General features: G+C 36.4%; 1 protein-coding gene across 1 annotated transcript in view; it reads left to right on the top strand.

The window, feature by feature from the left end:
- LOC106052307 (probable G-protein coupled receptor 158) overlaps positions 1-15,507 on the top strand; it is a 347,724-nt gene that overhangs the window by 176,228 nt on the left and 155,989 nt on the right. The window contains exon 3 of the mRNA XM_056036255.1: positions 9,389-9,572. Coding sequence (XP_055892230.1) covers positions 9,389-9,572 — 184 coding nt within the window. The remainder of the gene's footprint in view (positions 1-9,388; positions 9,573-15,507) is intronic.

Below are 15,507 nucleotides of genomic sequence, written 5' to 3'. Positions count from 1 at the left end.
AATGGGGCAAAAGTGATGGTCAGTCTATGGACTTTGGTCTGGGTTGCTGTCAGAGCAGGAAAAGAAGTCTGTAAATATTTTGGCTCAGGAATTGAAGTTCAAACGCACCAAATGTTTCATTATTATGAAAATATGTGTCTTGTTCAATCTATTGAATGTTCAGTGTGCTCTGATTCGATCTCTGGTGTGGCCATGTGGGGGGAGGGGGGGGGGCAGAAGCTTGTTGTGCTACCTTTAAAAGTTCAGCCATTGGTCAAGTCCAATCTGAATTTGGTAATTCCCGGTCAATATCGGGTTTGAACTCGAGCCTCATTAATAGGTAGCCAAGGGGGTTGGTGCCACTCTATGACACGTCTTTTAATAGGTGTAGTTTGTCTCTCTCTCTTTCTCTTTTTTCTTTGTCCTTCTCTCTTATTCTCTTTCTTTTTTTCTTTTTTTTTTCTCTCTCTCTCGCTCTCTGTATTTCTATGTTTCTTTCTCTCTTTTTCTCCTTTTCTCTTCTCTTTCGCTCTTTCTCTCTCTTTCTTTAACTCTTTTTCTTGCTCTTGCTGTCTTTCTAGCTTATTCTTTCATCCCATCTCTCTCTTTCTCTTTCTTTTTCTCTCTTTCTCTCTCTTTCTACCTTTTTGTTATTTACGATTGGAATAGGGGGCAAAAGTTTTAGCAATCAAAACAAATACTAGGCACAATTCTTGGAGATCTTTCGTTTCGTTTCCTTCTTAAGAAAAACTTCTAATCGGATTCAAATAGCTTACGTCGTTAATAGAATCTGACAATTTGAAGAGGCCAAACTGTAACCTTTAAAAAAACAAAAACAAATCGAACGACCCCAGTAATAACCAGAAACCCATAGACATAAATAAATATAGACTGGCCGATAAAAGAGTTTTATGAAAGGAAAATTTGTGACTTGCAATTTTGTGCACTTTATTATACAGCATTTATGAGCAGTGTAGTTTTGTTTAATCTCTAAGACTGAAGATCATGCAACTTTTTAGAATTCGGAAATCCGAATACAATAGATATACATGTTTTCAAGTTACATGAAGCTATTTCCTTTTTCCAGTCTATATTTATTAATGTCTATGCAGAAACCATATCCAACACTCGAGGAACCGGAAATAATATACAGTACAAAGTTTACTTCTGACATTATACAGTCGAAAGTTTTGATAAAACAATATTTGTGCAATCAATAAAATGGAGGTCTGAGTAAACGTGATCATCAGCACCACCAGGAGATGGGGGGCGCAAAGGTTTTAGGTCTAAAGTTAAAAGAAAAAATTGATGCTTCTTTAAATAGATCCGTGTCTGGAAGGGGATATTGCTTCAAAAACTCATTAATATAACTCCCAGCGACATGTCAAGCGAGGATCGGAGATTTTCTTTTTACTTAGATCAACGCAGATGACCTTTATGACCTTTGAGGATTTCGTGGGCACGTGGTTTGTTACACACTGGCTCAGACGACCCACAGGACATTGAGCTGGTGGTGGTGTGTTGGGAAAAGAGGTAATGGTGGATAGCAATAGATGTCCTTACAGGACTTAGAGACATTTCTGTAACAACAGGACACAGCAATGTCGGATCTGTGGCGATAGATGTGTAGCAGCACATGTCTTTAGAGGACATAACAACATCTGGTGTGTAGTTAAAGGGCATAGCAACATCTGAGGTGTATTAACAAATGTCATTACAGGACACGGCGACATCTAATGCATTGCAATAGATGTATATACAGAATATAGCGCAACTAATGTAGCAAGAAATATCCTTAAACGAGTTTGCGGACATATAGGCTGTAGCAACAGATGTCCATACAGAAACAGCGATATTTATGCAGCAATAAATGTCTTTGTTGGACATAGCAACTATTGAGGTGTGGTAACTGGGACATAGCGACAACTGATGCGTAGTAATATCAATCTTTAAGACGTCGTTACTTATATTTTCTACTAACCGAATATTACCCGCGGACCTTAGTTTGTGTATTTCTGATCTAATGCATTGGACTTAGATCTACGCGAGCACGTTGCCCTGCCTCATCGTGGCGCTCGCTTGGAAACGGCCAATAAAGGAAGTGGCTAGGCAAAATGGGTAGCAACACAAGACTCCCGTGGGGATGCCCACGGGTAGACGAGAGTCCACCCATTGTACGGGCGGGGTTGTAAAAAAGTCCCCACGAACACGTCCCACATCCATGCGCTGTTCCTCAAAGGGACCGTTACATAAATGGCGGGTCCCGCACAGCTAGCTTGGTACAACGAAGGAAAATGGCGGAGGCTCCCGGTGCCCTCGGCCTTCGGCCATGTGCAGCCAAGCATGCGTCGGGGGCCAAAGGCATTGGAAACAGCAATGTTTTACATAGGCATTGACTCGGGTCTCTCTCAAACAGAACTGTGTTCTCACAGGTTTTTTTTTTTTACTGTTTGGCGTCCAAACAGGTTTTTTTTCAAACTTAGAGCTCGAAGAGCCTTCGGCTCAGCTCTTGGACATCAACAAGGACTTAGATCTATGTCAAACATGGCGAAATGTTTCCTTAACAGTTTTTAATCTTCACAAGAAAATGAAAGTAAACTATGAAAATAGGATTCATCCGTTTAGCCGACATATTCATGGCTATTACAGTGAAATCTCGTTCACCCGATTTGTTTAAAAGTTAAATTTAGGTATTTTTTAAGGCCCCCGGTTGTTGGAGGGACATTTAACATTCACTACGGTCTCCGTTGTAATCTATGGAATGTTCAAGTGAAATTTTATCAAGATTGGTCTAACGGATTTGATTTCTATTTTGGAACATACATACATACAAACATATTCCTTACAATTTGCTTTATATATTAGACTAGACAGATTTTACCCGCGCTCCGCAGGTCTTCCTTTAAGTATGGTTAATATTGTCAGTGATGTAGTGTATTAGAAACATTTCAACAAAATAATACTGTTAAAAATAAAGCAAATGTGTGAATGTAAACATATTTTTAATAGAGCTATTAAATAGCCAATCGACCACCTAAATCCATTTTTGTTTAAAAATCAAAACATTTGCTTCTTTTATAAACAGATTTTATTTAGATTCTGGAAACTATTATAATAGATGTAGATCTAAGTGTGCATTCGTGTCTAATCATGATCTCTGATAATTATGGTTTACAGGCATACTTACTGCCTTAGATCTATAGCAGTGCTCTTGAACAGGGGCGCTAACGTGAAATTGAGGAAGGAGGGCTTCTAGTTTTAGAATGAAAATGTATAGTTATATCCCTAGATTATCTCACAGTGCCTGACGTTGTCCACAAGTAATGTGTAAAATGATAAACAAACCATGTAATACGCTTTTTAGATTTATGTAATCTACATGTGTTAATTTATTCATATGTAGATTTTAATTAAAAAAACAACAACACCAAAGCTAACTTTGAAATAAAAATATTTATATATCATTTTTATTGAGTAAGTGCTAATTATCTCATTATGCACTAGCGAAGGAGAGCTGGGGGTACATTTTACTCTGTTTAAATTACCTCCCTTGGAGTTTTTGAAACTTCTATCGCCATAAAAACGGTAGAAGTGGATAGAAGATTTGTCCCCACCGCCGTTCTACCGCCCTCGCCTTCCCATGAGAAGGGGGAGGGGGAGTAAAGCCAAAGTCTCTGTGCCATTTGGTGAAGCTCATGCTCTCATGGTTCTCTTCTCAATACTTCCGGTGGCAAACGTTTGAAGGGGAGATCGGCACACACACACACACATACCGCAACACTCTCCCACATAAGGGATATAAAAGAGAAGTGACGAAATTAAGAGAAAGAAAGAAAAAAAAAACTAAGAAAAGAAAAACAGACTCGAAGAGGGATCACTTTATTGCCAAGTCTGCGGCCTGTCAGAGTGATGGTCTTCAAAGGAGTGCTGTCCAGCCCTCACTTCAAGCCATGAGGTAAACAGTTGGGCCCAGGGACTCTGTTCATTCCAGACTATCATGATTCTAGTACTCAATATTTACTTACTACTCATCTACACAGCTGACCTGGATATGGGGCCGCTTCAACAACAGACGTGTCCTTTTTTTCTGTCCAGTTTAAAAGTCACATCGTTTTTGTGTGCGAAGCCCTTAACTTGTTTCAGCCAGAATAATGTCTGCTCCTTTGGAAAATCTAAAGTCGAAACATTGGCTGATATTTTTTTTTTTTATTCGTTTGTAGATCTTCATTTTTGGAAGTTGAGAAAAAAACTTTCTCAGTAAGAGAGCTCATCAGACTCGTGCATAACGCTTTCGTTTTGGTGTTAACGCGTTCGCAGTGTGCACTTCAATTAACAGCAACAGAATGGTTTACTTTTAAAATTTTACAATCAAATGTTTTTATACTTGAGGTTTATATGAATATGAGATGCATTGAAAGGATAACGAGAGAGAGAGAGAGAGAGAGAGAGAGAAAGAGAGAGAGAGAGAGAGAGAGAGGTGCATAATAAATAGGGCATAACTGCCGTAATAAATACTTGATTTTTTTAAGTCTAAACCTATTATTGTGGGTGCAGCTTCCTACCATTATATTTATTACTATATTCTATATATAAGGCTTTTAGGTATTGTTCTAAAACTGGTGTAGTTATATGAAAATAAAACCGTTTACATATTTCATTTTAAAACGAATGACTTACCTTTAAGAAGATCAAAAAAATTTCTGTTTCACTTACTACAGAATAGGGTAAAATCGGAAATATCAATTTTAATTTTTTTAATTTAACATGACAGATGGAAGGACAGACAAACAACACAAAACCAATAGTGACCTTACGAGTATTAAAAGTATAATTATTAGCTATATACATGTCAAATAACAAAGAATATGATTTTTTTTTTTGTTTCATTTTTTTTTTATTTTCGGATTTTCCTTCAGAAATGAAGAACGCCACGTCACAGCTTTGACCTCCAGGTCAATTGCAAGGACATTCGGAAGGGCGTACCACACTACAAGAAAATGCTTTTAAAAATCTATTTAAAAAAACAAAACTTATCTAAGAGAACGAACACAAAATATTTGTCATATATCTGAATACTACAGGAATAAGATCCTTTTTTTTACTATTTAAATAAAATTAATTAATTACCCGAATTGATTAAGTTATTTTCTATCTTTTTGTTGATTTGTGTATTGTCATCGGCTATGAAGAATTATGCAAAATTTCAACTTGTTCTGAGAATGGAAAGTAGGAGGTATAACTTATATAAAAACGTAATAAGGGAAATAACTCCACATATAAGGCCACAGCTCTCAATGAGTTTCAGTTCTTTGTTTTTCGATTCCCCCCCAAAAAAAATAATTAATTACCTAACATCAGCTAAATTCGTAAATATTGATTGATTCATGTTTTGTTATGTACAGCAAATAGTTGTGTAAAGTTTCAACTTGATCCGAGAATGGGTGTGGAAGAAATAACATGTACAAAGATTGCACCATTCTATTCATGAAATCGTCAACAAAGTTTGTGTACAAACTCATGCTTGATGACAACACACGAATCAATCAGTGGTAATTAATTACATCTGATTGATATAAAAATGTACTAAGCAAGAGGAGATTAGTCCTGTGTACAGAATGATGCGATTAGAATTAAAAGATAGCTAGGATAAAGTACAATTATTAAGTGGTAATGTAAAGATTACATCAAAGACTGTATGTAAATAAATCAATTATAAAGGAAACATTGTCTTAATTTTCAGAAATGATTTTTCATTAGCATAAGCGTTGTTTTGACCTTAATCTTGTCATCTCTTTCGACACGAAATAGTTGGCAAAAGTGATGCTGAATTCAGCGTCCTTGACATTGATTAGCATGCAACGGAGATCTCCAATAAGAAAACTCATAGATCTATGCGTTGGTATATTTGTGTGTAAAGCCTTTTTTTTTCGGAAAAGGGGGGGGTTGAAAATCGCAGTAATAAAGTTACTTTATACTTTGTACTTAAAAAAATGAACAATTAGTTTTCTGTGCATGGTGGTGGAAAGAAAGGGGGGTTGTTTGATGGGGGCTGTTTGAAAACTCATAAATCTATGCGTTGGTAAAGCCTTTTCTTTTTGAGGGGGGGTTGGGCAAATTTGAAAATCGCAGTAATAGAGTTACTTTATACTATGTACTTAAAAAAATGAACAATTAGTTTTCTGTGCATGGTAGTGGAAAGAAAGGGGGGTTGTTTGATGGGGGCTGTTTGGTGGGGGCTGTTTGGCGGGGGCTGTTTGAGTTCGTGGGGAAATGAAAAGGAAGTGGGGCGAAGAATGGTGGAAACAAAGTCAAGAAACAGAACTCTTGATATTCTCGGTCTAGTAGCTCGAGACACTAGACTTTGTACTTTTCATGGTGTGGATGTTTTTGTTGGGGGACGGATTGATTTTTGGTTTGGAAAACATGATGACATTGTTTGTGGAACTCTGCCGAGAGATACCTATCACTGGACAACGTATCTACATGTTCAACGTATCTTGCTGTATTCTTATTACATTACATTACATTGCATTACATTATATTATATTATATTATATTATGGAGGCGCGGCGGCTGAGCGGTAAGGCGCTAGGCTTCTAAACCGGGGACCTGGGTTCGAATCCTGGTGAAGACTGGGATTTTTAATTTCGGGATCTTCGGGCGCCTCTGAGTCCACCCAGCTCTAATGGGTACCTGACATTAGTTAGAGAAAAGTAAAGGCAGTTGGTCATTGTGCTGGCCACATGACACCCTCGTAACCGTAGGCCACAGAAACAGATGACCTTTACATCATCTGCCCTATAGACCACAAGGTCTGTAGGCCACAGAAACAGATGACCTTTACATCATCTGCCCTATAGACCACAAGGTCTGAAAGGGGAATTTACTTACTTTATTATATTATATTATATTATATTACATTATATTATATTGCATTTTAGGTCTCGAGGGATAGTCTTTCCATTTGCAACTTTTCATGTGACTATAAAGGCCAATCCTTGATCTTACACTATATTAGCCTTAGCTCTAAGTTACAATTTATCTTCTCATAAAACTCGAAATAATGTTTAAAGAATAAGACATAATTGATCATATAATTTTAATTATTATTACAAGAATAACTCTCATTCTAAAGTGCTGCAAGGATCGCGCCTCTCTGTAGAGTCATAAAGGTTATTGAATTTCCCTTATCATTATTACTATTATTGTTGTTATTATTTTGGTAAGGAAATTAAATTCTTTGATGGCCTCGATTTGCACGACCCCGAAAGTTGACGTGTCTGGAGAGAGCCGTGTGCAAAAAAAAGCAGACGCACTACTTATCACTTAACTGTCCAGTTTTAGCGCCCTCTATTAGACCCTGGCCGAAAACGATATTGAACAGGGAGGGATCTGAAGTAAAGAGAAAATGTGAAGGAGCGAGAGGCAGACTATCACTTGGCGAGGGGCAAAGAAGAAATTAGGAGATATGTTTGGGAGGAGAGTGGCATGAAAGGAGGAGGGAAGGGGAGGGGGAGGGTATCGTCTACCAAGTAGAAAGCGTTGTCCGATAAATCTTAGTAAAAAAAAATCTTTCTCAGTGTCTCTGGATGTGATGGAAGGCGCGCGATTCCAAAATAGTGATATGAATGAGCTTGATTCCAGAAGTCCATGTCTGGTTCGGGGAGGTACCGGCATGAAATAGTGCCGGCAATAACCAGCGATACCAGAGGACCAGACCGCTCGTTAAATTCCGTTTCCTCCCAATAGTATCGAGCTCGGGGGGAAAAGATCGATACTTAAACAAAAACTACTGTCTGTATGAAGAAAAGTACGATACTTAAACAAAAACTAGTGTCTGTATGAAGAAAAGTACGATACTTAAGCCTGACATGTCTGCTTCAAAACTGAATCTCAAATATTTGAAACGAGGATGACCACTAGAGCGTGAAAGAAATTTAATTTAAGATTTCAAATAGAAAGTTTCAAAATTAGCTTTTTTTTTTTTTTTTCTAAATGTCTGAATGTTAACGAAGACATTGAATGAAAACAGTGCAAATATTAATGAATGAATAGGTCAGTGTGACACTGGAATGGCTTGGCTAGCAGAAATCTGAACTTTCATACGTAAACTCCGATGTCACATTAACCTAAATGTAGCCGGTGACTCTTGAAACGATGATAAAACTATAAGAAATGGAATCCTGGCAGATTCAGAACCCCAAATACAGGATTAATTGATAAATTGATTAAGCATTAAGCATAAAACCTACAGACAGTCCTCGCTTAGTGCTTTCCCCTTTTCTTTCTACCTTGCAAGTAATTTCTCCAACAGCTTAGAAAAAGTAAATAAACTAAGCATTGTGACGAAAGAACATTTGTTCATTAGTTTTAGCTTACTGTAACTAGTTTAGCTCTGGTGGGACTTTAAAAACAAAAATATAAAAAAATATTTTTTAATAAGACAATACCTCCTTTACACAAATTATAGAGCCATTATTTTGCTTTTAATAACTAATGAATTTCAGACTTTAAAAAAAAGAAACATTTTTCACTATGTCCCGTACCCAGCCACACGCCCCACTCCCCCCCCCCCCCCCGAGAAAAACTCCAGGTTAAGTAAATGTATAAACTTTCTAGACTTTATAATATTCTAATGATAGGACTTTAAATTTAGACGTAGAAGACGGTGCGTTATTTGTTTTTGAAAGTTAATTGATTAAACTCTTGAATCAATATAAGGCCTACACGCGGAAACACCCCAAGACGCATCGTCTGTTCAAGAGAAATAGTTTCTTGTTCTCTAGCCAAATTTTAATTACTATTTGTTTGTATATACTTTGAATACTTATAACAGCCTAACTAGATTTTTCCCATAGTGGATAATGAACATAGTAATTCTTTTCACAATGTCTAGGAAAATCGTTAGAACCGTTTACTTTTGAGCCTAGCTAGATTTTAATAAGTTATGAGTTGAATAGAGGTACAAAAAAAAGAATGTACACATCTTGCGGTCGTTCTGGCGACCTTGACACATTTTGTTAAAAGTCAGTAAAAATATGTTTCTCTGATTGTAAGTCTAAGTAACTAAGTAACGGTAATTGTAAGTTCAACTCAAACAGAAGTCAAAAGATGAAACAAAATTCTAAATTTAACGTCAAAATTAAAACCTGACTGCAGACTTTTATTGCAAAGGATATTGCCCTCGAGAATGAGATATAAAGACCCAGCCCTAACCTAGATAGTCTGCATATTTCCACAAATAAATAACCAATGTACTATATAATTCGATAATATAAAAAGAAAAATATAAAATATATGCTTATTTAAAATGCAGGCTGGTCGTAACTTTAAGTTGCTAAGTTCTTTGAAAAAAAAGACGTGTTTTTTGCATCCTAATTTTTTCTTTTGTTATATTTTATTTTACCAGGAGCTGTGCAGTGGCGCTATAATGCCACCAACCTGTCACCCCCAGAAGAGGACAGCACCATCACGGTCACATACGACGATGGCCACTGGAGTGATCCATATTTCGACTGCGGGGGTGGAAACATTTGGATGATGACTTATACTGTGCCCTTTTTTGGATATAAAAATGGAACTTTTAAATTTAAGTGAGTAGTCTACCTTTGCTTATTTTTCCCATCACACCATCTCACTCTTACATAACACTTTAACTACATCCGGTTTATTTTATTTTCTTAGAGTTCATATACCAGAATAATAACATAAAAACAGTTAATAAAGTAAGTGTCCTTTAGTATAGGTCGAACCTCACCCATAGTAGGACTAGCCATTTTCATATTTAGCGTAACTATTTGGCGTTCGCCTCAGGAGGAAGTCACCAGGTGTATCTTGGACTGTCCCTCTTTCCCGCCCCTTGGATTACACCTCATTGCATGTCTAGTAGCAAATTAGTAACTCAAACATTTTTTTTCAATCAAGCCCCAATTTTTCCTTTTTTTTTTTTGGCCATTAGGCGAGTCCCTTGTAGCAATATGATATTGCTGAAAAAGCCAGGCCAGCACTATATGTACGCATTTAGCTTTGTTAATTAACGAAAAAATAAAAAGATGAAGTCCACTCCATCCAATTAATCCAGGCGCATGTGTTCCAAGGTACCAAGCTTATATATGATTATGTTTAAATTGAGGAATTACACCGGAATACTGACACGCAATAAAGCTGTTACATAACTGCTTGAACACTACACATTCACTGCAGAACACTTTTATTTATGATACGGTTATACTTTTAAAGCGTATAATAGAATTGCTTGGAGGAGAGCGATTTCAGAAATAAAATGGGCTCGACCTATATAATGCTGATGTACTTAGGACCCTAACCAAAAACCATTAAAAACATCATTAAGAAGAGTACCTCTGATCCACGCAGAACTCCATTTTATTGATAGCACAAATATTGTTTTATCAAAACTCTCGGCTGTATTATTTCAGCAGTAAACTTTGTACTGTAGATCCTTTATGTTCCGGTGTTTATGGGTAGAGCTTCCGTTTCTTGTTGGCTGTTATTATATCCCCTCACAGGTTTTGTTTTCCTGTTACTTGAGCTTTACAAACCATTTTGAAGGTGTTTGTTCTGTGTCAACTGATTTGAAAGTTTCGCTTTTAATGAAAAAAATATCGAAACCATAATTTTTTTGTTTGTTTATTTGTTAACTTCTACAATTTCTCGGACTTTGACCTATTTTGTCTATCATAAAACTGTGACTAATGAATACTTAAAGGGTGTAACGCCCCCCCCCCACCACCCACATGAGTTCGAATTCAGGTCGTGTCCTCTTTTACTTTATTTTTATAAATGCTTTTGTATTGTTAGTCTAGATCTATTACAAACTTAATTAAATAACTGATCCAAACTAATTGATACAAGAATGCTTAATATAAGCTTTTTTTTTAAAAAAGTATTTTAAAAAATATTTTCTTATTTTTGAACTTTTTAAATCAACTGCAATTGGATAGCCCAATAGCTCAACACATTTTAACGCCCACCTCCGTATCATATCCATAGCCTCTCTACCTGTAAATTTGGAGTGATTCCCTGACATTTTACTGTGTACAAGATCAAACTTTGTTTTCTCATTTGATTTAGCACGTACATGTTCACCATCTTGAAATGCTTGAGTCTGGCCATTGATTTGCATCCCCTTGACACAATGTCTTAAAGATTTAACCCCCCCCCCCCCTCAAATTGTGCATAGAGATAAATGCAGCTTGTAATGGATGTTCGGGGAACCATTAAATAGAAAGTCGTTTTAAAGTATATTATTAACTAGCCATATGTTACCCGAGGCTCGCGGGTCTTAATTTGCGTATCACTGTCGATACTGTCACTGAGAGTGTTTTGTAAACAATTAAGTAAAATAATAATGCTATAAGTAAAGCAAATGCGGAATGAGTGGATGTAAAAAAAGTATGAATGGAGCTATCAAAGTAGCTAATCGACCTAGATCCATTTTTTCAAATAAAAACATTTTCTTGTAGGCCTACATATATTTGATTAAAATATGAAATGAATAGACTATATATTGTATGTTCATGTGTTAAAGTATAAAGTAGATCTAGCTTTGAATTAGATCATGAGTTAGAGATAGATCTAGACTTATCTAAAGTTAAATATTGGCTTGGATAGAGTTCGCTCTGCGCGTGCGTGGAATCTTCCTCTGTCCATGCACAACCTTTTTTGTTAGATGTACGCGACTCATGAATGGAACTATTAAAATGTATGTCAGCTATATCGAACGAATGTATGAAAATGCTTTAGAAAAACAAATTTGAATGTTAATTTGATTAAAATATGAAATAAATGGACTATAATTAGTATGTTCAAGTGTTAAAGTATAAAACTATTTTTGCGAAGAGAAGTTCTATCATCTTAGAGTTGAATTACAGTTTTGGACCTAGGAATAGAGAGATCAGTAACATTTTGGTCTTGAAAGAATGTACGTCAGCAATTCTGAATTCACAGATATAAGGAACGAATTTATATAAAATTGCTTTTGAAACACAAATTTGAAGGTTAATTTTATGAAATGATGAACTCAATAAACTCTATTTTGTATTTTCATGTGTCAAAGTAAAAAATTATCTGTGCAAAGTGTAGTTTTAAAAATTAGATCTAGATCTAGATCCTTTTGATCTAAACATGGTAAACATGGCCTAGATCCTAAAGGTCTCATCTAAAGCCTAAACCTAATAATCAGAAGTGATGTTGAAGTAGGCCATATTATTGATGACTCTCCTCGGTAGTCAGAAATAAAGTACAATGATTGTAAATAAATATGGGAATTTTTTACATTCTTTAAACTGAAGATCACAAGTTGTTTTGTGGGTGAAGAGCGATTTGACAGCATTTACAAAAGTTGTGTTGTTTTACAATCGGTTTAGAGAGCCTATTGAAACATACAAATAAATGATCTCATTAGCCAGTCTCTATGCATTTCTCTGTCTATGTAGAAAGTTAAATTAATGAACTTTTTATTAGTTAAGTTTACAAATTGAACGATCCCCCATATTTTAGAATTATGATTTTAATAGAAATTTCAATCCATTACAGAGTGATCTCTTCTGATAGCCTGAAGTTCTTCCTAAAACTTTAGTTTTTACTAATTAACTCTAGACATCCTGGATTCCCTAGCTGAAACCCATATTTTCTTTTCTGTCCTTGATTTTAAGTTCAAGGTCGGATTGAGATATCTATCTTAAGGCACTCTCAGATCTTGACAGGTCTAACGTATTATTCAAACTCTGAGTCACGCGCTCTCTTCAAACCACAAAGCCATCAATAATTCATATAAAAATTATATTGAACCAAAAAAAAATAAATCAAAACTTTAAAAAAAAAATCCTCTCTTTACTGCTTATCTTCTTATGTATAGTAGGAATAAAAAACATTTTTTTTTAATGTAGAACTTTTATTTTGGCTAGGCTTAGCTGTGACTTCAAAGTACATGTTTACTAAGTCAATTGACTGTTCGAATGAATGAATGCTGAAATAACAGAGTGACTGTGGCTGCGAACTGTATTGATCGCTACGCTATTGATGAGTTGATTGAACTGTGATCACCGCTCATTCCAGTGTCATTATCTTTAAGCGGGGACAAATTGTACCAAGCACGACCGCTTGCGTCTGGCAGCAGACATCACGCCATGTTGGTGGTTCAGCAATGATGCTGTTGCGGTTGAAGGATGATTTAAAGAAGTTGTTGTAGCTGTGCGGAGCGTTGTTGTGCAAGCGTAGGATGGTATGTATGTATATATGTATGTCAAGAATGAAAATCAAAACCGTTTGACCAATCTTGATAAAACTTGGCATGAATCTTCCTTAGATCACGACGGACACCTTAGTGTTAGTTCAATGTCGCTCTTACAACAAGAAGGCCGTGAAAATAAACAAAGCGAAACCTAAATTTATCTCTATTGAAAAACGAAACTGTTTAAAAATCGGGCAAACCCATTTTCACAGTATTTTATATAAGCTATATAATGGACCATTGCGCTAGATACATAAACTAAGGCCCGCGGGACGTGGGAAATATCCGGCTAGTAATACATATACTAAATGATAGCATGGTATAACTGTTCATTATAAAACTAAATATGTTGGATACATCATCGTCAAAAATTCTTGCACCAAAACGACCCGCGCCAAAACGTCGGCTAGTCCTGGTCGAGAAACAATGACCTAGATCAGTGGCTCCCAAACCTTTTCCTTAACGGAACACTTCACATATTCTGAGTATTTAGCGGAACACTTTGCTTATTTTTATAGACAGATTAATTCATGCGATGGCCTACTAGTTAATTATTACAGAAGATCGTGGAACACATATTCATGCCGCGCGGGAAACTAGAGTTCCGCGGAACAGATATTCAAGCCGCGATGGAAACTAGGGTTCTGCGGAACATAGTTTGGGAAACATCGAGGTAAGCTAAAAAAATGTAATGATAGGAGCGGTTCCTCGTGAGTATGATTCACTAAGGTTAATGAAAAAATATATCAAAGTACCAGATCACAACAACTTTGCGGCGAGGCCTCTTTCCGGTCTTTGCACTCGTGGATTCCCAACATTCAGTTCCCTTGACTGAATAATCGCAAAGTCAACTACTTGTATCTTCCTATTGACGACGAAGTCAGACATCAAGACATTCCTATTACTTCGTTATCCAACAGTTTCCTTCTTTACTTGCGCTCCGGTCTGTGTTAAGTGTCCAGCTATGATTTGTCCCCAGTTTATTAACGTTCAGCGTGGAATAATCAATGGTCATCGGATTATCTTGATAGGCGCTGATCGCGGTCATTGCATATTTATAGGCTTTTACGTCAATCTTATGGCGAGCAGGTTAATTTGAAGATATTAGTGGTCCAGGCAAGTGTGTCGGCTTGTGTGGGTGGGCCTGGCGTATGGGCTTGTGTGTGGGCCTGGCGTATGGGCTTGTGTGTGTGGGCCTGGTGTAGACATGTGCGTGGAATAGAAAATTTATTATGGATTTTCATAAGAAGCATCTGTATGCAGGAGAGAAAGAAAGAGAGTAAAAGAGGAAGTGAGAGAATATTAGAGAGAGAGAGAGAGAGAGAGAATGAAAAAGACAAAGAAGTATTGAATGAGAAAGAGATAATGAGAGAGTATGTAATAGTTAGTGATAGAGAGAAAGAAAGATCAGATATCTATCTATCTATCTATCTATCTATCTATCTATCTATCTATCTATCTATCTATCTATCTATCTGTCTGTCTGTCTGTCTGTCTGTCTGTCTTTCTGTTTGTCTGTCCGTCCGTCCGTCCGTCTGTCTGTCTGTCTGTCTGTTTGTCTGTCTGTCTGTCTGTCTGTCTATCTATCTATCTATCTATCTATCTATCTATCTATCTATCTATCTATCTATCTATCTATCTATCTATCTATCTATCTATCTATCTATCTATCTATCTATCTATCTATCTAGAAGAGAGAGAGAGAGAGAACGCGTGTAAGGCTCTGTTGAATATATTAAACAAGTTATTGACATGCTGACGTCATGATGTGGCTGTGGCCTGTCACTGTGACTGTCACATGACAAGTATCGCACGCGCATCCATATAACGTGATGTACAAATTACGCCCGTTCATAAAGCTCTTAATCCGTAATTAACTAGATGTTAAATTAATGTATTCATCGTGAGACAGGCGCAAAGGTTATAAATGGCGTAGATTGCGCTGTCTAACTTTAAAAAAAAAAAACAACCAAATTATTTGATTTTGATGTAGTTACTTGATATTTCCAGAATGAAACGTTTCTTTCTGATGCGCCTTTTTGCATTTTTTTTTAAAGGAATAATACAGACCGAAAGTTAGATTTAAGACTTTTTGAGATTTTTTGTTTATAAGAAATTCTGATGCATACAGTTTAAATCTAATCGAATTTATATGAAGAAAACCCATTGAATAAAAGCATAGTCATGTCTTACAGAGATTGTACTTTCTAGATGACAGCGTCTTATATCTGGTTTTGTATTTTAAACCCCCCTCCTCTAGTACTAATAGAAACAAA

Source organism: Biomphalaria glabrata, chromosome 7, assembly GCF_947242115.1.
Source record: "Biomphalaria glabrata chromosome 7, xgBioGlab47.1, whole genome shotgun sequence".
Lineage (NCBI taxonomy): Eukaryota > Metazoa > Mollusca > Gastropoda > Planorbidae > Biomphalaria > Biomphalaria glabrata.
The sequence above is the reverse complement of the archived record's forward strand: the minus strand, read 5'-3'. Positions and strand labels throughout refer to the sequence as shown.